The sequence below is a fragment of the Microcebus murinus genome, chromosome 4 (genome assembly GCF_040939455.1).
Source record: "Microcebus murinus isolate Inina chromosome 4, M.murinus_Inina_mat1.0, whole genome shotgun sequence".
Taxonomy (NCBI): Eukaryota; Metazoa; Chordata; class Mammalia; order Primates; family Cheirogaleidae; genus Microcebus; species Microcebus murinus.
In genome coordinates, this window is record NC_134107.1 from 57,534,675 (window position 1) to 57,560,663 (window position 25,989).

The window sequence follows — 25,989 nt, forward strand, 5'->3', positions numbered from 1 at the left end:
GCTCTGAAGCTGAGTGGCTTTTGAGGTAGGTTAGGCTATTTGCAGATGCACCAGAAGTAAGAACGGAAAGGTACAGGGAGAAGAAATGAGGCAGGTATGGTATGCTCAGAGACCACACCCTAAAAGACAAGAGCAGAGGCTTAGGTGAATGGTGCTTAGTCACTGCTTGGTGAAATTTCTATAGTAATTCCCAGACTAGAATATGTTGGATGGAAAAGAGAAATTAATTTCCAAGAGATACCTTTGGAAAAAGAACGATGACAGAGCTGGGGTTAAAGAAGTGTTGAGGAAAGTAGAATGCACTAGCTATTATTCTTGAAAATGAATATATATCCTCACACATTACAGATGTGATAATTTACTATGGTCTGGAGCATGCAGGTAATGAAGGCATAGGAGAGTGACACACAAATATGAGGCAGACAGACAAGTGCTAGCCTGTAAAGAACAGAAAACAACACACTCCTGCCACTGCTGCCAAGGCAGCTTAGCCTCATCCAACACAAAGGGGCCTTTCTGCTTGGCATGTAGAATGGAAAAAAGGCCACTTTTTTTATTGCTAGAAGGGCCTGAGGCCATTAGTGCTTCAAGGGCCTTTTGTCTACTGGGAGGATGCCTTGACACAAGCCTGGGCAAAGACTCTTGGCAGGCAGAATCTCCTCTATCAGTACCCTACACCACAGTGGAGACAGGCAGAAGTCACTCTAGACCAGGGTTTCTCAGCCTCTGCACCAATGACATTTTAGATGAGATAATAATTCTTTGTCGTGGGCTGTCCCATGCATCATAAGATGTTTAACAATATCTGTAATATCTGCCAGTCATGACAATCAAAACTGTCTCCAGATACTGCTGAATGTCCCCTTGGAGGCAAAATTGCCCCAGCTGAGAACCTTTGCTCTAAACACTACATTAAGAGAGGCAGAGATCTATGCGGGCCAATGCACTGCAATGAGGATGGACTCTGGACTAATCAGCCCCTATATAGCTAAGCTGTAAAGGAAATGGATAATGGCTTCAGCATATCAGACCAAACCTCAAGACAATTTTAGTTTATTTTTATCCCTATATATCATTCCATTACCTAGGCAGATGCTCTATCTAGGTAGGTCTTGGCAGTATGGTGTCCACCCAGGGTTGCTATAGTCTGGACAAAATAAGCCAGGATGAGCTGTATCCTGTATAACATCTATATCTCATATAACAACCCTGGGTTCCAACACAAATATCTCACTCAACAGTCCAGTTGAGATATCAGGGTCTCTTGTCCCTAAGGTGTAAGTACCTAAAAGTTAAAAAGTCTTGTTCTGCTTTCTCATTCCAAAAGAGAAAATGGAGCCAGGCATAGTGTCTATAGTCCCAGCTACTCGGGGGAGGCTGAGGCAGGAGAATCGCTTGAGCCCAGGAGTTTGAGGTTGCTGTGAGCTAGGCTGATGCCACGGCACTCTAGTCTGGTCAACAGAGGGAGACTCTGTCTTTTAAAAAAAGAGAGAGAGAGAAAGATATATAAGGTGACTAATGGTGTAGTCTCTAATCTATTTAGTGATAAAATCTACCTGTAAAAAAAGCTTTGAGTACACATTGCCAATATATGTATATCTGTTTATAAATTAAATTCATGTACTAATATCAGATATATTGTAAACATACATAAAAAATCAAAGAATGAGACAAAATAAGTATAATATAAATAAAAGCTCTAGTAGCTTCTTAAAATTAATAAATGATAGTAATCACCTGTTGTATATTCGATCAATATTTACATTATGTTTTCTCACTAACAATATCACTCATCCCCATAGACTTCTTATAGAGGTAAAGGAGGAAGATACAAAAAAATTATGAAGGCCGGGCGCGGTGGCTCATGCCTGTGATCCTAGCACTCTGGGAGGCCGAGGCGGGCAGATTGCTCGAGGTCAGGAGTTCAAAACCAGCCTGAGCAAGAGCGAGACCCCGTCTCTACTATAAATAGAAAGAAATTAATTGACCAACTAATATATATAGAAAAAATTAGCTGGGCATGGTGGCACATGCCTGTAGTCCCAGCTACTCGGGAGGCTGAGGCAGGAGAATCGCTTGAGCCCAGGAGTTTGAGGTTGCTGTGAGCTAGGCTGATGCCATGGCACTCACTCTAGCCTCGGCAACAAAGCGAGACTCTGTCTCAAAAAAAAAAAAAAAAAAAAATTAAGAAGCACTTACGGGTATCAGCAGAGAATCCAGAAATTGATGTTCACTTAGCTTCTCAGAAAGTAAAGATATATCCTGGCCACTACACTATGCTTCACAGACAGGAAGGGGTCTTTTCCATTTGAAAAAGACGTTTGTGTAAAATGAGTAATACCTCCTTGGACAGAGAATGTTGAGGGGGCCAAACAACTTGTATAAGATCATGCATGGCACAGCCAAAGACAAACTTTTGTCTGCTGCATCCCTATTCTGGGATAGCCCCTGTGCTAAGTGTTAGGAATCACAGAAAATACTGCCCTCAAGCAGTCTGACAGGAAAACAGGCAAGGGAATAGATCATTGCAATTAGTGCTATGAGATAAGCATAAGAGACTGTGGCAGACTGTGGAAGAAGACACCTAATTTAGTCTGTGGTTTTCAGGGAAGACTTCTTAAAGAAAGGGATACTTAAATTCGGTCTTAATTGTGTAGCAGTATTTAACCAGGGGTCCTCAAACTACGGCCCACGGGCCACATCAGCCCGCCCAGGACATTTATCCAGCCTGGCCCACCAGGTGTTTTTGCCACAGCTGCCTGTCCTGCTTAGCAGCCAACTCGTCCCGGGTCCACAGTGCGCGTATGTGGAATGTGCACCGCACTCTCAAACGGTCTGAGGGACAGTGAACTGGCCCCCTGTTTAAAAAGTTTGAGGACCCCTGATTTAAACAGATCAACAAGGGAGGAAGGCCAGACAGAGGAAACAGCATATATGACAGTATCAAGGGATGGAAAATAATAACATATCCTAGGAACTGCTGATACATCAGTGCATTTACAGAAATGTGGTGAGGAATGGTAGAAAATAATAAAATAAGTAGATCAGAGAAATAAACATAGGCCTGGTATGCTAAACTCATCTAGCACAATACCTGGTATATAGAAGGTACTCAGTAAATTTTTTTAACATAAGAATGTTTATATAAATTGTAGGAAAAAAACAGTACCTTTTGGAGCCAATACTACAGAAGTGGATAAGGAATGACAAAGAACTACAGCATTAAAATATAAATAAACTTTCAGGACATAAAATATCATCAGATTTTGATGTCTATTAATATGTACATAGTGATCTTTTTTCTCAAGTAAGGTAAATCATTTTGAGATTGGATAGACATTTGATTTCAATGGATCTGACAAACATCTCATAGATAAACATGAAAAAAATCATTGACATTTTCTATAATAATTTCTTTCATCAACAACTACTAAGCTTTCAGTACCAAATTTTGTTGAGTCTCAAATGAGACAGCAGTTGTGATCTAAGCTTATTGCTATTTCCACACAAACTCAAGTATTACCTGACCAATAGGAAAGCCAATATTTATTCTTTCAAAATAACAGATTATTACTATATATAATTATATGAGAATTTATTTTATTTTACATAGAGACAGTCTTACTATCACCTAGGCTGGAAGGCAATGTGATCATAGCTCACTGCAGCCTTGAACTCCTAGGCTCAAGGAATCCTCCCTCCTCAGCCTCCTGAGTAGCTGAGACTACAGGTATGTGTCACATACCCAGCTAATTTTTTGCATTTTTTTAGAAACAAGATCTCACTATGTTGTCCAGGCTGGTCTCTAACTCCTGGCCTCAAACAAGCCTCCCACCTTGGCCTCCCAAGTTGCTGAGATTACAGGCATGAGCCATCACGACAGCTATAGGAATTTATTTATAACATTTTTAGGAGTATCTTTATTTCTCCAGGTTCTATTTAAGAATATTTCTTCAACCCAGAAATTTGGTGTCATGTTTGTTTCATATATCAAAAAAAACATGGAAAAACAATGAAAAATATAAGCAGAGAACTAATTAGATCAGGAAAAACTGAAGGACAGACCGCAGTAGAGCTAAGCTAGGCCAAGAAGTACGCTATGAATCACAATAGTCCAAGCAAAAGATGATTAAGCTGACACTTTGGCTTCAGGCCAAGAGGAAGTACCAAAGATGGAATTTACCTTTGCTCCTGAAATAAACACACCCTCCCCCAAAAAACACAACATACATGAAACAATGGTTTTTAGGACATCAGCCTTATAAAGAACAGTGATTCTTGAGATGAGAAACAAATGAAGCAAGTTATACAATTGCCCCAACTTGTGGCCTTCAGAGAATTTCCAGGCCATGGTGTAGAAACTAATGTTAAGAGACAGAAATGGAAATACATTATTGTAAGGTTCTTATATGTGACAAGGTATGGTACCTCTTGAAAATAGACTGTGATAAGTTAAAGATGCACATTTTATCTACTAAAGCAACCACTAAAATAACAAAGTTATAGCTAATAAGCCAACAAAGAAGATAATATTGAATCATAAAAAATATTCAATCCAAAAGAAGATGGAAAAATGGAACAAAGAACAGTTGGGATAAACAGAAGCAAGATAATGGACTCAAACCTAATCATATTAATAATCCCATTAAATGTAAATGGTCTAACCAATGCAATTAACAGAGATTGTCAGATCCATCTATATGCTGCCTATAAAAAATTCATTTTAGGCCGGGCGCTGTGGCTCACGCCTGCAATCCTAGCTCTTGGGAGGCCGAGGCGGGCGGATTGCTCAAGGTCAGGAGTTCAAAACCAGCCTGAGCAAGAGCGAGACCCCGTCTCTACTATAAACAGAAAGAAATTAATTGGCCAACTGATATATATATATAAAAAATTAGCCGGGCATAGTGGCACATGCCTGTAGTCCCAGCTACTCGGGAGGCTGAGGCAGAAGGATCACTCGAGCCCAGGAGTTTGAGGTTGCTGTGAGCTAGGCTGACGCCACGGCACTCACTCTAGCCTGGACAACAAAGTGAGACTCTGTCTCAAAAAAAAAAAAAAAAAAAAAAAAAAATTCATTTTAAATATAAAATACAAATAGATTAAAAGTAAAGAGATGGGAAAAGATACACCAAACTAACAATAGTCAAACGAAAGCTATATTTTTATCAAAGTAGATTTCAGAGCAAAGAATATTACCAAAGATAAAGAAGGTCATTTAATAATGATGAAAGGATCAGTTAATCAAGAACATATAATAATCCTAAATCTTTATACATCTAGTAACAGGGCTTCAAAATATATGAAGCAAAAACTGCAAGGAGAAATGAGCAAATACACAGTTATAGTTGGAAATGTAAATACTCCTCTCTAATAATTGATAGAACAAGTAAGTAGAAAGATCAACAAAGATATAGTAGACTTGAACTCCATCAACCAACATGACCTGATTGACTTTTTTTAAGACAGAGTCTCACTCTGTTGCCCTAGATAGAGTACAGTGGTGTCATCATAGCTCACTGCAATCTCCACCTCCTGGCCCCAAGCAATCTTCCTGCCTCAGCTTCCCAAGTAGCTGGGACTACAGGCCCACACCACAATGCCCAGCTAAGTTTTCTATTTTTAGTAGAGATGGGGTTTCACTCCTGCTCAGGCTGGTCTCAAACTCCTAAGCTCAAGCAATCTTCCTGCCTCAGCCTCCCAGAGTGCTACAATTACAGGTGGGAGCCACCACACCTGGGGGTGAGGGCAGTCTTATTGGGGACTATGCCCCTAACTTGTATAGTCTGTGTTAACTCTGGGTACTGAGTAACAGACTTGCATGACATTCTTTCACTTACTCTCTCTGTCTTTGCCTCATTTTCCTCATCTGTAAATGGAGATAACCAGGGTCTCTATACTTCATAAGGTTTTTGTGAGAAATAAATGAGTTAATACATGTAAAACTCTTAAGACAGTGCCTAGCACATATTAAACACCATATAAACATTAGTGAAAGTAGTTTTTGGGTTGTTGTTGATGCTGTTTTTATTACTAAAGTTCAGAGCTGGCTAATATAGAGATTAGAAGTCTTTCCTATAAGATCTAAATAACACAGAGAAAACACTGGCTCCCCACATTAGTCAGAAAATGTTAACAACCCTAATCACACAGATGATACTGACATTTTCCAGCTAATGTTCTGAATACAAATGACCACTGCTGATATCTACATCATCTAGCTAAACTCAGACTAGCCAGTTTGAGCTAGTGCCAGAATAGTACATGCTTTTTGTAGCTCTGGAAATCATCACTCCAGAGAGATTAGGGACCTTTCTCTAAAAAATGAAGCAAAATACTGGAAGGGAATAGGATTCCTTGAATCTGTCAAACCACCAGGTAAGCAAATCCTAAAATGGTCACATATGTATCATTTATCATATCTTAGCTGTGAACTGCATCACTGTACACTGAAATGTTTTTCTTTGCTAATGGATAATGGGGACTCCTTCTCCCCCTCAAAAAAAAAAAACCCTCACTCCATTGTCTTCCATTTTCCTGTAATTCAGAATAAACTGGAAGTATTCCAAATAGTTGTTGAAACCAGAAATAAAGTTCTTACCAGAAAGTTGCCTGGAGCTGTTTTCTAGCATTATGATTTAGTCCTTCTGTTTCTGTCCTCTCACTTTCCCATCCCAGATACTTCTATGTGAGCTTTCAAAAAAGGCCAGAATGCCTTTCCCACCATCTTTCATTCTAAGGTCCTACTTTTAAAACCCACTCTTAAAAACCAGGCATCTTGCCCTCATGTTATTAGAGGAAAAGAATAAAACCAAAACTAAATGGTACTAATGAAAGATTTTTCCTGGCAGTGCTGATATAATTCCAAAGCTCATGTTACTGTTTGATCTTCATCAGTAGACAGTCCAAGTTGCTCAGGAGTTAGTAAAGCCCCTACAAAGAACTAAGCTTCTAAAGATTTCCAGGAAGCTCTCCTCCTATAGCTGCCTAATACTTCTTCTACAATGATAAAACATACAGTTAACAAGCAGCATCAGCCTGTCCATCCCAGAACCAGGATTAGAATCCAGGTCTTCCCGCTTCAAATCTAATGCTCTCCATCTACATTATAAACAATCCCTTTCAGATCTAAAATTCTACAATTCCAGGTAAAAATTTAAGTGAATCTAGAAAATGCCTCATTCTTACCAAAATTAGTCTTCTCTACCACCAGACCAGTGCTTCCAACCAAGATGGCATAGAAAAGCACTGACCTAGGGAACAGAAGGCCCAGGCCTAAGTCCTATCTCTACTAAATGCTTGACAAGGAACAAGTAACTTAATAAATCTAGGCCTGAATTTCTTCATCTGAAAACCAGAAGCCCTGGAAGTCACTTATGTTTAACCCCTCTTAGCATCAGAACCTATCCTAAGAGACCCTGGGAAGAGATTGCTTTCAATCTTGGTATCAAAGGAAGCTCTAGCCACAGATATAAATGGAGAAGCAGCTAAATCCCCATTTTTCCCTTCCCTATTAAGTCTCACACAATTAGACATGCTCTTTCATTTGGAACTCTGAAGCAAATGCTCCAGAAAAAAATGGTAATCATGGTTTAGCAGTTTTACACAGATCTAAAGTTTTCATTAAGTTCCACATGGATCAGTGGAGTAAATGTGACTGCTGAGGCACCAGTATCTAATCAGACTACATTAGTAGATGATGCACAGCATTCAGAACCAAAAAGCTGACAACACTGCTCAACTCCGTGAGGATAAAAACCATACTTGGAAGTCTGCAGCCAACTCTAGGATCTAAGAAAGATATTAATATTAACAAAAGTGTTTATAGGGAGGAAATAAAGATGAGAAGGAGGCTGAAAAATAGATCTGCTTTGAAGAACTAGGGCTATTTAACCTGGAAAAGGGAAGACTCAGGAGAGAATCTATCTACATTCCCACCCAATCTTTGAATCATTTAGGACTCAGCAGACCTGTGACTAAATGGAAAGCTAGAGAAGAAAGGGGCTGCTGAGAGAACAGCAAGCTCCCTATCTCTGGAGATGAAGCAGCAGAAGCTGGGAGAGTTCTATGAGGGTACAGGAGGTGAGGGGTGAGGGGGTGAAGAGATAGATGGGATAGGACAGAATTCAAAAAGCATTCTAGTGAAGAATGACTCCAATTCTGGAAAGCCTTCCCTCATGCCCAGCACAGTGACTATATTCAGTCTTATTTAGTGACTGTATATAGAATCATTTTAATAACTTGCCCTTTACAAAGCATTTTATATTCATGTCCTTTTAAGGCCAAGTTGCTGCCCATCTTTTCTCTTTTCCAAACCTTCTAGCAACTAGGATTGACAACCAGGCTGCCTATTACCTTCTGAGGACTTCCACGCCTTCCACAGGTCCTCCACGCTGATGAGCTTATCCTCACCATGGAAGGTGCTGTGTTTCACTGTTGGGTCATGGTAATTGAGGTCTTCCCTCAGGAACTGCAAGAGAAAAAGCACACAAGTCACAAGAGTACCTCACTGGGAGCCCGCCCACCAAGATCTCCACACAGGTCACCTGCCTCTAGCTATCCATAGCACATTCCATCTACCCAAGGGGCAAGCATATCACATCACTCACGTATCCTTCTATGTGCATATGTCTTAAAATCTTAGTTGCCACTGGACTATATTTTCCTTTTTGTTATATATGTTACTTAAAAAAAATAAATTAGAAATTCCTTCCTCATATTTTTTAATTATGGAAAGATAATAAATGATAGTTAACTGGAATTCCATAAGCTAGAAGAGGAAAGAAAAAAAGGGAGGAAGAATTAACAATTTTTGAGTACTTATTTATATACTAAGCAATATCCTAAGAACTTCCATAATATTTTCTCATCTATTCTTCATAACCAATGAATTATCATACCCATTTTACAAATGAGAACAGTAATACTCTTAAAGAATGCAATATTCCCCAAATCATCTTAGGTCTAGAAAGGTTAACTTGCTATGATGATTTTAAAACATGTCCACAAATTCTTTGACAATCCTCTCATTGAAGATGGATTTCTTTCCCCCTGAATATAGGCTAACATTAGTGACTCATCTTCTAACAAACAGAATGTGGCAGCAGTGATGTTGCATGATTCCCAAGGCTAAGTTAAAAAAGGCAACATGAATTCCACCTAGCTGTCCCTCTTTCAGGACACATGCCTGAGGGGCTCTAAGCCAACATGTAAGAAGCCTGGTTGCCCTGATGCCACCATGCTGGAGAGATCGTGGAAAGACTATATAGAAATAGAGACAGATATCTGAGCAGCCCCAGCTTGAGTCTTCCAGCCCAGGAGTCAGACATGTGAGTGACTGAGACTCCAGGTGATTTCAGCCCCCAGCTTTCTAATCCGTTCACCTGCCACAAAGTGGACACAGATGAACTACGCCTACTGAGCCATGCCAACATTGCAGATACAGGAACAAAATAAATGTCGTTGCTGTGTTAAGGCACTAAGTTTTGGGGAGGTTTTTTTTTTTTTTTTTTTTTTTTGAGACAGAGTCTCACTTTGTTGCCCAGGCTAGAGTGAGTGCCGTGGCGTCAGCCTGGCTCACAGCAACCTCAATCTCTGGGGCTCAGCGATCCTACTGCCTCAGCCATCCTACTGCCTCAGCCTCCCGAGTAGCTGGGACTACAGGCATGCGCCACCATGCCCGGCTAATTTTTTGTATATATATTTTTTTTAGTTGGTCAATTAATTTCTTTCTATTTTTGGTAGAGATGGGGTCTCGCTCAGGCTGGTTTCGAACTCCTGACCTTGAGCAATCCGCCCACCTCGGCCTCCCAAAGTGCTAGGATTACAGGCGTGAGCCACCACGCCCGGCATGGGGAGGTTTTTTATACAGATAACTGAAACACTTGTTGAAGGTTACAGCTGGTAAGTGATAGAGTTAGTATTCCAACCAAAGATGCCAGACTTTAAAGTCAAAATTTTTCCCCTGCACTGCATACAACGTCTCTTAATTACCTGCAATTTTTTTCCATAATACACTTATAAAAAAAAGAAGAAAAACAAAAGAAATCAAAGCTTTTGAAAATTTAACTAGTGATTAACTTTATAGATACTCATGCAGCTTGATCCTTAACATCATTAGTATGTACTAGACTAAACGTTGATTCCTAACCAGGACCAATATCTGTGTGGAGTTTGCACTCTCTCCCCATGTCTTCATGGGTTTTCTCTGCCTCCCGTTTCCTCCAATATCCCAAAGACATGCATGTTAGGAGAACTGTCATGTCTAAACGGTCCCAGTCCGAGGGAGTGTGGTGTGTGTGTGAGTGCACCCTGCAATGGAATGGCATCCTGTCCAAGGCTGGTTCCTATGTTGTATCCTGAGCTGCTGGGATAGGCTCTGCCTACCTAAAACCCTGAACGAGAATAAGCAGGTACAAAATTTTCTTACTTGTTTTTATTAATCTTCCTTGAATGTATGTATAGCTCACATTTATTTCAATGTTTAATATTTGAAGTGTTTGGGTCTATATTTTGAAGTTTGGTGATTTTTTTTTTGATCAGAAATATGCCGTAGGGAATTTAAGCCTTGTTTATATCAATGAGCCTACGGTAAAATTGGTTTCATAATATGTCATTTCATTTAATGACTGGGATACATTTTTGAGAAATTTGTCATTGCGTGAACATCATAGAATATACTTACACAAACTCAGATGGCATAGCCTACTACACACCTAGACTACATGGTATAGCCTATTGCTCTGAGGCTACAAACCTGTACAGCATGTTACCGTACTGAATACCCTAGGCAACTGTAACACATTATTAAGTATTTGTGTATCTAAACATACCTAAGCATAGAAAAGATACAGTAAAAATATGATATAATCTTAAGGGACCATGTCACACATGCAGCTCATTGTTGACTGAATGTCATGTGTATATGAAATATGTTTATATATGTATAATGTATGCATATACATATGTATATGCATATATATGTTATAATTTGGGACATCTTGGAGATGGGGGAGTTGGTGCTAAAAGAGCTAATAAAGGCCTCAAGACCCTACCTCTTGGCACTGTTCCTGGATTCATGTATCTACGTAGCAACAATCTGCCAGAGCTGAGCAGAAGCTGCCCCCTTCTGAAGAGGCACATCCTCTCTAGTTTGCCACAGCTCCCACCCCTTACACATTTACACATATGCATTTGTACAGCCCACATTACTCAGTTATGATGCCCTCTGGCTCCTCAGAGGCACAGTCTGTGATTCCTGGTGTACACTAAAGCACTCTGTAAGTTTTTAAAGCACAACTCAAATGTTAGTTGTGATTATTATTGGAAGGAGAGAGAGATAAGGACAGGAAAGTAAGAGAAAAAGATACTTGATTAAAGGTGGCGTCTTCTGTGCTCCCACAGTGCCTGTTCATACCTTCACTGGTCTTGTTATATGTCTACCTCCCCTACCAAACTATAGACCCCCTGATAGAAGTTCCCAGTTACCCAGCCACAAGCATAGCATACAAGAATACTGTACTGAGCTAGAACTCTGATAGCCATTATACCTGAGGTAGGCATCAACCACATCTTGCTCTGAACACTGTCCCACATCCACCTATTGGCTAAAGTCTGATTTAACAAAGTTTAAAAGCAACACAAGCAAAAACAAAACAAAAACAGGCATCTTTTGGCTCCCACAATAGGGATTTACTATTTCAGACTTAGAACAAGCAGCTCCTCTCTCAGGAAGGTCTAAGGAGCCTCCCTAAAAGTCTTGCCTTACCATGGGGAATGCAGCTTTGGTTATAACTGTAGTTCAATAACTCTCCAAAGAGCCAAGGCACCAGCTGTCACTAGGTATATTTAGCTCTATGAGCTCAGAAAAGTGATCTCCCAGGAGGTGGCACAAAGCATGCAAACCCATCCCAAGTGTTAAGCAATAGAGTTAAGCAGTGTGGGTGGGAACAGAGAAGAGGGGAGACATCTCTGTAGAATTCCCATAAAATAGGTCCAGCCAGCTCACTCCATCAGGAAATAGAATTTACTAACATAAAGCCAGAAGAGGAGCAGCAAGTCTTTGGGTACAGTGATCTAGACAGCTCTCCTGGATTCTTCTATAGATCCAATTGTTCCTCCTTCCCCTTTCCAACTTTGTTCCTATTATTTACCTTCCATGTTTCCCAAACCAAATCGTTCTACTTCCATTCCCACTTCCCCTACCCCACCTCAATATTTATAACCCACAAGTCACATGCTCCAGATCTGAGAAGCTTCTCAACTCTTATTCACCTCCTGAACACTTTGCAAGAACCCACACTTTAGCTACAATAGCTCTAAATGTCATTTATACAGAGTTCTGGCACATGGATGTTTCAGGGGTGAAGTAACTATCTCCACTGAGATCAGAAACCATTGCTCAAGGGCAGGGATAGGACAGTCATTTCTCACTCACCCTTGTACAACTAGACTCTCCTGCTGCTAGTCCATCTACCATGTTAAACACAAGAATGTCCTTTGTAAAGTACAAATGTAACTATATCAACACACTGACTTAAAATCTCATGGCCTTGGCCGGGCGCGGTGGCTCACGCCTGTAATCCTAGCTCTCTGGGAGGCCGAGGTGGGTGGATTGCTCGAGGTCAGGAGTTCAAAACCAGCCTGAGCAAGAGCGAGACCCCGTCTCTACTATAAATAGAAAGAAACTAATTGGCCAACTAATATATATAGAAAAAATTAGCCGGGCATGGTGGCTCATGCCTGTAGTCCCAGCTACTTGGGAGGCTGAGACAGAAGGATCCCTTGAGCCCAGGAGTTTGAGGTTGCTGTGAGCTAGGCTGACGCCATGGCACTCACTCTAGCCTAGGCAACAAAGCGAAACTCTGTCTCAAAAAAAAAAAAAAAAAAAAAAAAAAAATCTCATGGCCTCCAATTACCCACAGGACAAAGCCCTAGCCTCTTGGCATGGCATCCAAGGCTTTTTACAACGTATCCTGCAGTCTAACTCCCAAGGACCTTCCTAACCACTCTCCCTCCCTACCAGACACCTTACACATCAGACCATGGGTCAGAAAACTATGGCCATATGCAAAATTCAGCTTGCTGCTTATTTCTGAAAATAAAGTTTTATTGAAACACAGCCAGGCTCATTCATTGATGTATTTATTATACATGGCTGCTTTCACGCTACAAAGGCAAGACATTACAAAGAGTTTACAAAGAGTTACACGTTACAAAGAGTTTAAGTAGTTGTAACAGACTGGCTAACAAAGCCTAAAATATTTACTATCTAGCCCTTTACAGAAAAAGTTGCCTGCTCTGCACATATCAAGCCACTTCAGGCTCTTTGACCAAATCATGCTCTTACATACCCCAAGCCTTTGTACAAAGTGCTCCATCTAAAATGCTTTCTCCCACTCTTTGTCTTGAACTCCTGGCTTCAAGCAATCCTCCCATTTCAGTCTCCCAAAGTGCTAGGATTACAGGTGTGAGCTACCATGCCTCTACTCTTTGTCTATTAAAGAAAAAGGCACTGCCTCTGTGATGTTTTCCAGACCTTTCCCAGATGAGTTAATTGCCCTATGTTATTTGTTCCCTTGGTTCTCAGGTTATACATCTATGACAATACTTATCCCATGATACTATAATTACTATTTAATTGACCCCCTCTTACTCTCCCTAAGCAACTCAAAAATGGAAACTATGTTTTATTTATCATTTATCTCTTCACCTAGCATCTTGCAAATTCTCTGGAACACCTAAATGAATAATTAATGAATTAATTTAGCTCCATAAGCCCACTTCCAAGCGTAGGGCCTGGCACAAAGCAGGGTATGTGGTTACTAAGTAACTGAATGAGTATCTCTCACTTGAGTTTGTCCTACAACACTCAGCAGAGTACTTTAGCTTATGATTGCTAGTCAATACATATTATGTCTACTTAGAAAAAAGAAAAAGGTCACTGAATTGTCAAATAATCTAAAACAAATATATTCATCTAGGAGCCAAAGAGTTACACTAGCTTTAATTCAGTGTAGCATGATGGTTTAGAGCTTGATTCTAGAACCAGGCTGCCTGGGTTTGAACTCTGGCAGCACTGAATTCGTTTCAGTGTATCATGCACATCATTTGTGAAATGAAGATAGATAATAGTAGTACATAATCTCATAACACCCTCATGTTGACGGCAGTATAAATGGGTTAATTCACACAAACACCAGGGAATAGTGCCTAGTACAAAATAAGCTCTCCTCTGTGTGTGTGTGTAATAATATATTTTAAGAATATAAAGACACTAAGAATGTACAATCCTGGGGCCCACTATTACAGTGATGCTGATCCCTCACATGTAAGGGATATCCATAGAAGAGGTAGAAAATGGATATTTTCTAAGTGCTTGCTATGTTAAGTCCATGTGCCAGGAGTGCCAGGAGATCAGCAATGGAGATCATTAAGACGAGGCGCTATAGTCTACTAACCTCTAAGGTCCTTTTTGTTTTACTCTATCATTCTTTTTTTTTGAGACAGAGTCTCGCTTTGTTGCCTAGGCTAGAGTGAGTGCCGTGGCATCAGCCTAGCTCACAGCAACCTCAAACTCCTGGGCTTAACCGATCCTTCTGTCTCAGCCTCCCAAGTAGCTGGGACTACAGGCATGAGCCACCATGCCTGGCTAATTTTTTCTATATATATTAGTTGGCCAATTAGTTTCTTTCTATTTATAGTACAGACGGGGTCTCACTCTTGCTCAGGCTGGTTTCGAACTCCCGACCTCGAGCAATCCTCCTGCCTCGGCCTCCCAGAGAGCTAGGATTACAGGCGTGAGCCACCGCGCCCGGCTACTCTATCATTCTTACTTGAAAAACTTTAACTTTATTTAAAATCAAAACTCCACAACTTTATGCAAGACCTTCTACAGGCTGGCCTTCCTGAGTACATCAGTTGCCACTTCCTCACATTCCCAATGATAATGAATTACTTGAAACTTTCTGAAAGTACTGGCCTTTTCACCAGTCCAAAGTCTTTGTGCATGCTATCCCTCCACCTAAAACACACTCCTTCTTATCCTGATCACTCCTAGTCATTTGTTCAGACCCAGATTGTATGTCAGTGACTGTACATGAGAAAATCTAATTTGGTTACTCTTCTGTAATTCTGTCAAATTATTCACCTTATATATTATAGCATCCTCTTCTGTTTTATAGCTGTCTTTAGCACTAGGGGAATGTCTTCCAAGACAGCCACTTCACCTTTCCTTTTTACTCCTTTATTCCCAGCACCTAGCACAAATGTGGGTATACAGAATCCCTCTGAAGTCAATTATAAAGCTTAGTTCTTGTCATGGGAACATCCTTGATGCCTCACCATAACATTGGGCAAATGACACAGGTCAAATCCCAGAGGCAGCATCAAAGGTATTCTTAGGTTTCAGCTTAGGCCAGGTGTGGTGGCTCACACCTGTAATCCTAGTACTCTGGGAGGCCGAGGTGGGTGGATCGTTTGAGCTCAGGAGTTCGAGACCAGCCTGAGCAAGAGCGAGACCCCATCTCTACTAAAAATAGAAAAGAAATTAGCCAAACAACTAAAAAAATAGAAAAAATTAGCCAGATATGGTGGCATGTGCTTGTAGACCCAACTACCCAGGGAGGCTGAGGCAGGAGAATCACTTGAGCCCAGGAATTTGAGGTTGCTGTGAGCCAGGCGGATGCCATGGCGCTCTAGCTCAGGCAAGAGAGTGAGACTCTCTCTCAAAAAAAAAAAAAAAAAAAAAAAGGTTTCAGTTTGCCAGACACCTGACCAGAACGGCAGAAATGGGAAACTCTAACATCTCCAGCCTTGCAAATGATCAGGCCCAAAGTATCCAAAGCAGCCAAGGAGTAGTATCTGGGGAAACTCTGTCTTATGAAAGGAACACAGAAATAGAGGACTAATTAGAAAAGATTTCCCCAGAGAGAAGGGGTTGGCTTCTTAATTGGAGTCAATACTGTCCCATTTACATAAGACAAATCCATAGAAATGAACAGAATTCATTATGAGAAATGACACAAAGATTGATGGGTTAGAAGCGACTTCTAGTTTGATGGCAAGAGAAGCTCCATGGATCCATTCTCCAGTGAAATTGGTGACAATGATTTTTCAAAAGCAAACATTTAAAGTTTCTGGAAATGGTATTTAGGTCTTTCATTTCTACAGCCAATGAAGAAACATACACTCAAGAAAATCTATTACAACTTGGTAAGATGTGAGTTGATTTTTTCAGAGAAAAAAAAATAACCTTTTTTCACTAGGAATAGTGAGCGTCTACAGTATTTAAACTAAGACCTGCTCTTTGCCACCCTGCTCCCAACTCAGTGACATAAAAACTCCACTCTAGACTGGTGCAGCTAAGAACACAGGGATCCCTCTCCCCTAAGCTCCCAGTTGGAGAGTTAGCTGCCTGGGAGGGGTAAGATATCAGCATTTCTGATCTTGCCCCCAGCTCCCTGTTCCTGAAGCTAAGTTCTAAGTGAGTACAGCCAAGAGGTGGGCTTCTCTTCTTCTGCTTAGACCCCACTCATAGGACAGAAGCTTTACCTTGGATGCAGTGCCACTGAGCATACTAGGGCCTCAACTGCCATGGCCCTCGCTCATAAGATGGTGATTATACTCTGGGAGAAGCCAAAAAGATCTGAGGCTACTGCCACCCCTCCATCAAGTGCTCAGCTCCTAAAGTGGGGTATCAGAGAGAAGCATGTCATTTTCCCCACTCCCAGCTCCAATACAGTGGCTCAAAGATTTTGCTTGGTGGAAGAAGCAGGCTGTAAAACAGACAGTTTCTAATCTCTTCCCAAGGGAAATGACGTCATTTGGAACAGAATGTGGAGAAGTTCAAGACTAAGGATGCTCTCAAAAACAGTAGAAGGCTAGGTGCAGTGGCTCGTGCCTATAATCCCAGCACTTTGGGAGGCCAAAGTGGGAGAACTGCTTAAGCTCAGGAGTTTGAGAACAGCCTAGGCAACATAGCAAGACTATGTCTCTACAAAAACAATAGTAGAAGTTGTGGTGAAAGGCATTTGGGAAAAGACTGGTAGATTCATTGGAGATATATGCTAAACTGTACGATAGAGAGTGTGCTAGAGAGAACTGAGGAATAAGACAGCTGGGAGGAACTCTCTCTTTGTAGGAACAAATCTCAAACACTGACCTCAGGAACTATCCCTTCAAAGGAGCCCTAATGTAACTGGATCAGTTTGGAAAGCAATTTATGTCTCAGGGCATTGCTGAAAACAGTAGAACAATTAGATGGCAATTAATGGACCTTAAAAACTGGATGTGGCCAAGGAAAGAGACAATCAAACAGAGCCCTGCCCAAACTACTGTTATCCAAAGTGCCTATGGGCATAGCCAAGGATGCATCCACTGAGGAGAAACAGCAGAGGTTTCACATTGGAGTAACTGGGACAAACATTAAAATAATCTAGCCAGTCATTAAACAAATAAACAAGGAAATAATAACAAGCCCCAAAGGGGCTGCACAAGTACCCAGAGTTGCTACAATATATTATAAAAAATGTTCAGTTTCCAAAAAAGAAAAAAAAACAGAAACAGAAAAGTAACTCATACACCAGGAAAAAAAGCAGGTAACAGAAACTCTCTGTTAGAGGCTTTTCCTGTCAGATTTAATAAGACTACAGAGCAGCCATTATAAATATGTTCAAAGATTAAAGGAAACCATTATTTAAAAAGTAAAAGAATGTATGATGGAAATGTTGCATCAAACAAAGAATGTCAATAAAGAGACAGAAATTATTTTTAAAAAGAACCAAATGGATGTTCTGGAGTTGAAAAGTATAACTGAAATGAAAAATTTTGGAGAGGAGCTCAACAGCCCATCTGAACTAGCAGAAGAATGAATTAGCAAACTTGAAGAGAGATTGATAGAGATTATATAATCCTAAAAACAGAAAGAAAAAGGAATGAAAAAAAGTTAACAGAGCCTAAGAGAAATGTGGAACACCATTATGCACACCAATATATGCATAAGTGAGTACCAAAAGGAGAGGATAAAGAGAAAGGAGCGGGAAAAATATTCAAAGAAATAATGGCTAAAAAACAAACATTAATCTACCCATCAAGAAAGTTTAATAAACTCCAAATAGGATAAATGCAAAGAGATCCACAAACAGACACATTAAGTAAAACACTGAAAGGCAAAGGCAAAGAGAAAACTTTGAAAGCAGCAAGAGAAAAATAACTAATCACATACAAGGGAACCCCAGTTACATTAATAGTTTACTCATTAATTATCAAAAATAACGGATGCCAAGAGACAATAGGATGACATGCTTAAAGTGCTGGGGGGCTGGACAGGGTGTGTGTGGGGGGGGGGTGTCTGTGTGTGTGTGTAGCCATCAACCAAGAATTATATATCCAACAAATCTGGAAAAATGAAAGTAAAATAAAAGATATTTCTAGATAAACAAACACTGAGAAAATTCATTGCTAACTGACATGCCTTACTAAAAATACTAAAGGAAGTTTATAAGGCTAGTAAGTGACCCCAGATAGTAATTTGAATCCATATTTTAAAAATCCACTCCTTTTAAAATAGATTCATTTGTTCATTCACTCAACAATATTTACTGAGTACCAACACTGACCCAGGCACTCTTCTAGGTGGCAGGAATGTAGTAGTGAACAAAACAGATTCCTTCCTCTTATGGACCTTATATTCTAGGCAATAAACAATAAATAATAAATGATTAAATGATAGAATCCAGATAGTGATAAGCTCTTAAAAATTAAAAAGAGTTTTTTAATTTAAAAAAAAAATGATGCATACTGCTGGATTTGGATGCCTAGAATGGGATAGAGGTACAGATGCAGATTTCATCATTAAATAGGGTAGTCTGGGAAGAGTCTCATTGATAAGGTGAAGTGTGAGAAACAAAAGTACACTGTATGTGAATATATTGGGAATATGAGGGAGTTAGCAAAGTGCTTATCTAAGGGAAGAATATTCCAGGCAGGGGCAAGAGCTAGAACCAAGGCCCTAAGATAGGGGCATAAAGAAGTATTTAAGGAATAGCAATGAGTGCGGCTAGAGTGAGTGACCAAGGGGGATATAAGTAGGAAAGGAGATCAGAATGGTAAGTAGGGGCTAGATTACAGAGGGCCTTTCTGACTTTTGTGGTGACTCTGGCTTTCACACTGAATGAAAAGTGGAGCTATTATAGGGTTTTGAGCAGAGGGGTAAATGATGTGGTTTACATTTTTTTAAAAAAATGTTCCCTATCTGCTATGTTGAGAATAGACTATAGACATAGTTACCTATTAGGAGGCTATTGGGCCTTGGTACCCGCAGTGGAGTGGTAGTAAGAAATTATTATATTTTGGATATATTTTGAAGGTGGAATCCACAGGATTTACTAATAGATGTGGGGTATGAAAGGAATTATGGATAATTTAGAATGTTTTTGGCCCAGACAATTGAAACAATAGAGTTGCCTTCAACTGAGATGAGGAAGACTATGTGTAGGGCAGATTTGGGATGAAATAATATAGTTAGATACATGTTAAAATTCTTCTAAGAAAACACAGGAGTAATTCATCATGACTTTGGACTTGGCAATGGATCCCTAGATATGGCATCAAAAGCATGAGCAGCAACAACAGCAGCAAAAAAGTAAAGTAAAATGTACTTCATCAAAATTAAAAATGTGTGCTTCAAAGTAAACTATCAGGAGAGTAAAAAAACAAACCACAGAATGGGATCAAATATTTGCAAATCATATATTTGATAAGTACATGTACCTAGAAAATATAAAGAATTTTAACAACTCAAGACCAAAAATACAAATAATCCAATTTAAAAATGAACAAAGGATCTGAAAAAAATGTCTCCAAAGAAGACATACAAATCCCCATTGAGCACATGAAAAGATGTTTGACATCATTAGTTATCAGAGAAATGCAAATCAAAACCATAATGAGATATTACTTCATACCTACTAAGATGACTGTAATCAAAAAGTCAGATAATAACAAGTGTTGATGAGGACATGGAGAGAACTGATCCCTCATACACTGCTGGTAGGAACGTAAAAATGGTTCAGCCACTTTGGAAAACAATCTGGCAGTTCCTCAAAGAGGTAAACACAGAGTTAACATATGACCCAGCAATTCCATTCATAGGTATATGCCCAAGAGAAATGAAAATATATGTCCAAAAAAAAAAAAAACCAGAAAATACATGTTCATACAAAAACTTGTATATATCTATTGCAGCATTATTCATAATAGCCAAAAGGTAAAACAAACCAAATGTCCATCAACTGATGAATGACTAAACAAAATGGGATGTCCATACAACAGACTATTATTCAGCCATAAAAAGGAATAAAGTACAGATATATGTACATGAACATGTACATGAAGTATTAATACAACATGATGTACCTTGAAAACATTCTAAGTGTAAACAGCCAGTTAAAAAAGAGCATGCATATGATTCCATGCATGCAAAATGTCCAGAATAGGCAAATATATAGAGACAGAAAGTAGATTAGTGGTTGCTTAGGGCTGGGGAAAATGGAGAGACAGGGAAACAACAGCTAATGTGTATAGGGTTTCTTTTTGAGGTGATAAAAATGTTCTAAAATTTACTGCAGTGATAGTTGCACTAAAGCCCACTGAATTGTACACTAAATCTCAATAAATCTTCTTAAAAAAACTGATAGGTTAGTCCAAGAGCCAGATAAACTTTTTCTGTAAAGGGCCAGACAGTAAATATTTTAGGCTTGGTGGTACATATGGTCTCTGTCACAACTATTCAACTCTACTGTTCTTGTGCAAAAGCTGTAATAGATAATATGTAAATGAATGAGAGTGGCTGTTTGCCAATAAAATTTTATTTATGGACACTGAAATTTGAATTTCATATAAATTTCACATGTCACAAAATTCTTTGCTAGATTTTCCCCCCAGCTATTTAAAAATGTAAAAACTGTTCTTAGTTTGCAGGCTGCTTGAAAAACAGGAAGTGAGCCATAGTTTTCTAACCCCTGTACCAGATACACTTTAACCTCCCTCCAGTTTGCCTTCAGGTTCTAGGGAAATCTCTCTCCCTTACCAATTCCCATTAATAGAGGCATCTTTGCCCTCTCAGTTTTCACCCTTACTACCCTGAGAGAATCAAAAACCCAGCCAAATATTCCACAGCAGGAAAATCTCCAGGACTCCATTAACAAAATACAGCACCCACTTCAATCAACTTTGTAAAAATAGTTGAGAACTCATTACATGTTCTTTATAAATGCCACTTACCTTTGTGCAGTAGGTAGGTAGGTGAAGAGGCTCACAGACAGAGAATATAAGGGAGTAAGACAAACGCATTCCTTCCCCAACTCCTGCCTCTTGCCTTTATTCATAAATTTCCCCTTTTCTGGAATGCTCCTCTTCCTTTCTTCATTTGGGAAACTCCTGCTCATCTTTAAAAATCAAGTTCCAGTTTCATCTCATCTGCAAAACCTGCTCCTAACATACCTTCAGTCAGAATTAGGGCCAGCTCTGTTTACTTCTAAGCTCATCATCTTTGGGACAAAATCCAAGTTCCTCAGCATGGCATGCAAATGTGGCTAATGCCTGCCCTTCCGACCTCACTGCCAACCTCTCCCTCCTGCCCCACTATTACATTCTATGCTCAAGTTAAAACAACCACTGAATCACAGATCAGATTCCCAAGGACATCATACTTGTTCCTCCACCTGGTATATCCTTCGCACCCTGTCCCCATGTTAATTCCTATTCATAACCCAAAATTCATCTCAGGCAACACCTTTTCTGGGTGATCTCCCTGACATCATCAGATGGGTTAACTTCCCTCTTCTGTACTTCCAGAGCATGCAGTGCTCATCTCTTGTCACAGCACGTATCAGGATTGAGCATGTATGTCTTTCTACCTCAATAATATGTGAGACCTTTATAGGTAGAAAATGTATCTTCCTTATTAGTCTTTTCATATCCAGCATCCAGCACAGAGCAGACACTAAATATGTTTGGAGAAAGAAGGGCTGAGGGAAGAACACAAGGAATAAAAGGAAAGTCATTGATCCTCAAGCGAATTAGATATTGCATAGGAAACTAGTTCTTCCTAATGTCACGAAGTACATGGAACGTGATGCACATGCAGATACAGACATATGCAGAAAGACTTGAAGAAATACACATGTAGTCAAACAAATACAAACACCAATTAGGTCTGAAGGCAAGCAGTGCCTTGGGAGCCAGTTGCTTATTCCTCCTTAGACAGGAAGAGTCATAAGCTTTTTACTCTCTGCTAGTTTGAACATTCCTCACTGCTAGAAGATACTCACATTCTGCCTATCACTTTGTAAGGCCCAGATCCCAGCTACACTAACAGCATCTTTGGGCTTCTGATTACATTTCTGGCTCTGCTTTTACTTCTAGCTCCTATGTACTATACTGAGGCCTAATCCTTTACCCCATCCCCCAACCTTTTCCTTGATCTTCAACCTGGTTTATAGGCTTTCTCTCAGCCCCTACTTCCTTGGCTCAATGTTTCTCCCTTCCCTCCATTTTTCATCATACACATAGACGCATCTAAATACAGAAAAACACATACCCACATAAGCACAAAATAATGTATATACACACATACAAAGAAACATAAACACAAAGGCACATATAGACATACACACATATATAGATACACACACAGAGAAGCCTTACAAGTATAACTAATCCCTGTCATCAACAGGAGTGCCATCCAGAATAGACAAAGTAGAATCAACAACAAAGAGGGAAAGAAGGAAAACAACAGCCTGCTTAGTGAGAAAGAATTTCCCTGTCTGTCAAAGCAAGCCACCGTCTGGGTATTACTGAAAATATGAGGGGTACCATCTGGGGGAGCTGCTGCTTCATCCTGAATCTGGCTAAGGCACTGGGACAGATTGCAAACTATGCCTACTCCCTCTGATATGTAGCTCAGCTTGTCTGGCAACTGTACCCTTGCCCGAGTGCCAGCTGATAGTGTCTTCTGCTACACCAGTACATATTAGATCACTGTACTCTGATTTCTCTAGAAATTCCCACAGACCCTGTGCATACCACCATTAAAGCCCTTAAAATATGCTATTATTATTATTACCTGTTTACATATCGGCCTCTCTCACCAGTCTGAAGGCTTGTCAATGGCAAAGAGGATCTTATTTTCACCGGTACGTGAGGAAAATGAGTCTCCAAACCACTCGGCCTTATACCTAGTACATTGCAAAGCTTGAATGTGAACCTGGGTCAGTCTCCAAAGCTCATGCTTTGACTTTTATTTCATTTTCTTTTTTCTTTTTTTTTAAGACAGTCAAATTTAGCAATGGGGGGTTGTATACCAACTTTAATGACACTAATGGTAATAATTCTAATAATCCACTATCATCGCACCAGCCTGCTTAGACTTTTAAAAAGTTAATGTCAGGCTGAGCATGGTGGCTCATGCCTGTAATCTCAGCACTTTAGGAAACCAAGGCAGGAGGAATGCTTAAGACCAAGAGTTCAAGACCAGCCTGGACACTATAGAAAGATCCCATATTTACCAAAAAATTAGATTATTAGCCAGGTGTAGTGGTACACACCTGTAGTCCTAGCTACTTAAGAGGCTGAGGTGGTAGGATTGCTTGAGCCCAAGAGTCCAAGGTTATAGTGAACTATCATCGTATCACTGCACTCTAGCCTAGGTGACAGAGTAAGACCCTGTCTCTTAAAAAAAAAAGTTAATGTTCAAATAATTTAAGAAATTAATTTATTAATTAATTTAGGTCCCTGGTATGTGAATTAAAAGGAATTAGCACCAGGGTTGGCCCAGTTTCTTTGACATCTTCGCTTCTCCAGAAGCAGTACTAACTACAAAAAAGAAAAAGAAAGGAAAGAAAGAACAACAGGAGGGAGGAAAGGAAGAAAGGAGGAATTCTCCCAAAGAGAATGTCCCAGTACTCTTCAGTCTGGTATCCTCAAAAGCTATCTATACCTGCCCAGCAACAGAGGCAAACTTGCTGTCAGTTAGCTAACAAGGGATCTGCTTCCAGGAACCATGGTACCTCAGACTTGGAAGCACCACTGCATCTCTATCAAAGTTGGGGATAAGGGAAATAAAGACAAAAATCAACATGGCTTTCAAAGTATTCTCTAAAGAGCCCTAGGGATTCTTGAGCTGGGCTACAGAAAGGCAAGTGGGAGGTGACACCCAACTCCAACCAACGCAGTGACATTTTTACTTTAACATCTTTACTGATAACATCTTTTCACATACCAATTATTGTGTAAAACTCAATGGTTTTTAGTATATTCGCAGAAGTATGCAACCATCACTACAATCTAAATTTAGAACATTGTCATCAGCCTGATGGAGATAAGAGTTGCAATATCCCCAAAATGGTTCACCATGAGTTAACTTAGTCAGTTTTGTTACCGGTTATATGGAAAAAATTAGTATCTGTCTCATGGTTTCTTGTACGAATTACATGAGAGAGGGTATATAAGAATATCCAGGACAGGCCTAGCACATTGTAGCAATAGTAGTAGCAGAAGTCGTAATAATAATGCTACTACAAGGCCGGGCGCTGTGGCTCACGCCTGTAATCCTAGCTCTTGGGAGGCCGAGGAGGGCGGATTGCTCAAGGTCAGGAGTTCAAAACCAGCCTGAGCAAGAGCGAGACCCCGTCTCTACTATAAACAGAAAGAAATTAATTGGCCAACTGATATATATATATAAAAAATTAGCCGGGCATAGTGGCACATGCCTGTAGTCCCAGCTACTCGGGAGGCTGAGGCAGAAGGATCACTTGAGCCCAGGAGTTTGAGGTTGCTGTGAGCTAGGCTGACGCCACGGCACTCACTCTAGCCTGGACAACAAAGTGAGACTCTGTCTCAAAAAAAAAAAAAAAATAATGCTACTACAAACTAGGCCACAGGCTGGGTACTTTATATACATGACAATTTTGTCTTTGCCATAATCCTTTAAGGATTATGGCAAATGGGGTCAGAAATTACTGACCCCATTTGACAGAGAGGAAACAAAAGCTCACAGAGTTTAAGAAATTTTCAAAGTTATACAACTAATAATTGGCAAAAGTATGCCATCATCTTTCTTGCTCCAAAAGTACATACTTTTGCTCGACTACACAACCTTTTCGGTATTCTCAGTGTCTTCTTTTTTTTCTTTTCTTAACTTATGCCCCTTAAGAAATTTATGCCCCTTATGCCCATAAGAAAAACACTTATGCATGTGTTTTTCTGTATGTCTTTCCTATTATTTTGACTAGTGATCTTACCTCCATCCAGATTCTGCACATGATTCATAGAATGGGGTAGAGGGGTAGGGAAGAGCCCTACAGAGTAGATCAGACATACAGGTCATACACTAACATGTCTGAAGCCCAGACCCTAGCAACTCCAGAAAAACAACTCAACTTCTATCCTAGCAGGTAACTCACAAGTGCAAAGCACCCTGTCCCCCATAGCATTGACCAGCAACTCTGTACTCTTGCTCTGCCCTAGGGAAACAATTTAAAGATATAATCTTTGTTTTCAAATTCAAAATTCAAAAAATCTCAGCACTTTCATGAGTAAGACCTTGCACCAAACACAATGTGAGAAACAGTGATGAATAAAACCTGGTTCCTGCCCCCTAATGGCACTTACAACCTAGTAGGACAGATAAGGATAGACCCAATTACAATACAGAGCAGACCAACATGCCAAATGTGAGGTTCATGCCAAGTACTCTTGAAAGTGAGAGAGGAAGAATTACTTCCCACTGTAAGAGAACAAACAAGATTTCTTAGAGCAAACAATGTTTAATCTAGGCCAGTATAATAGCTCTCAAATGTGGGCAATTTTGTCCCCCAAGGCAACTGACAAGTATAAATGGCAAAATTCTTGGTTGTCACCACCGGAGAGGGCTGGTAGGAGGTTTGCTGCTGGCACGCCGTGTGTAGATGTGAGGGATGCTACTAAGCATTC

General features: G+C 40.0%; 1 protein-coding gene across 8 annotated transcripts in view; it reads right to left on the bottom strand.

The window, feature by feature from the left end:
• The window catches only part of STIM1 (stromal interaction molecule 1), a 177,731-nt gene that overhangs the window by 44,596 nt on the left and 107,146 nt on the right, over positions 1-25,989 (bottom strand). For 7 of the 8 annotated variants that reach the window (XM_012744908.3, XM_012744909.3, XM_012744913.3 and 4 more), the window contains one exon: positions 8,353-8,467. In XM_012744908.3, the coding sequence (XP_012600362.1) occupies positions 8,353-8,467 (115 nt within the window). Of the gene's footprint in view, positions 1-8,352; positions 8,468-21,279; positions 24,890-25,989 lie in introns of those variants that run through there. The other variant, XM_012744912.3, reaches the window with a different exon arrangement.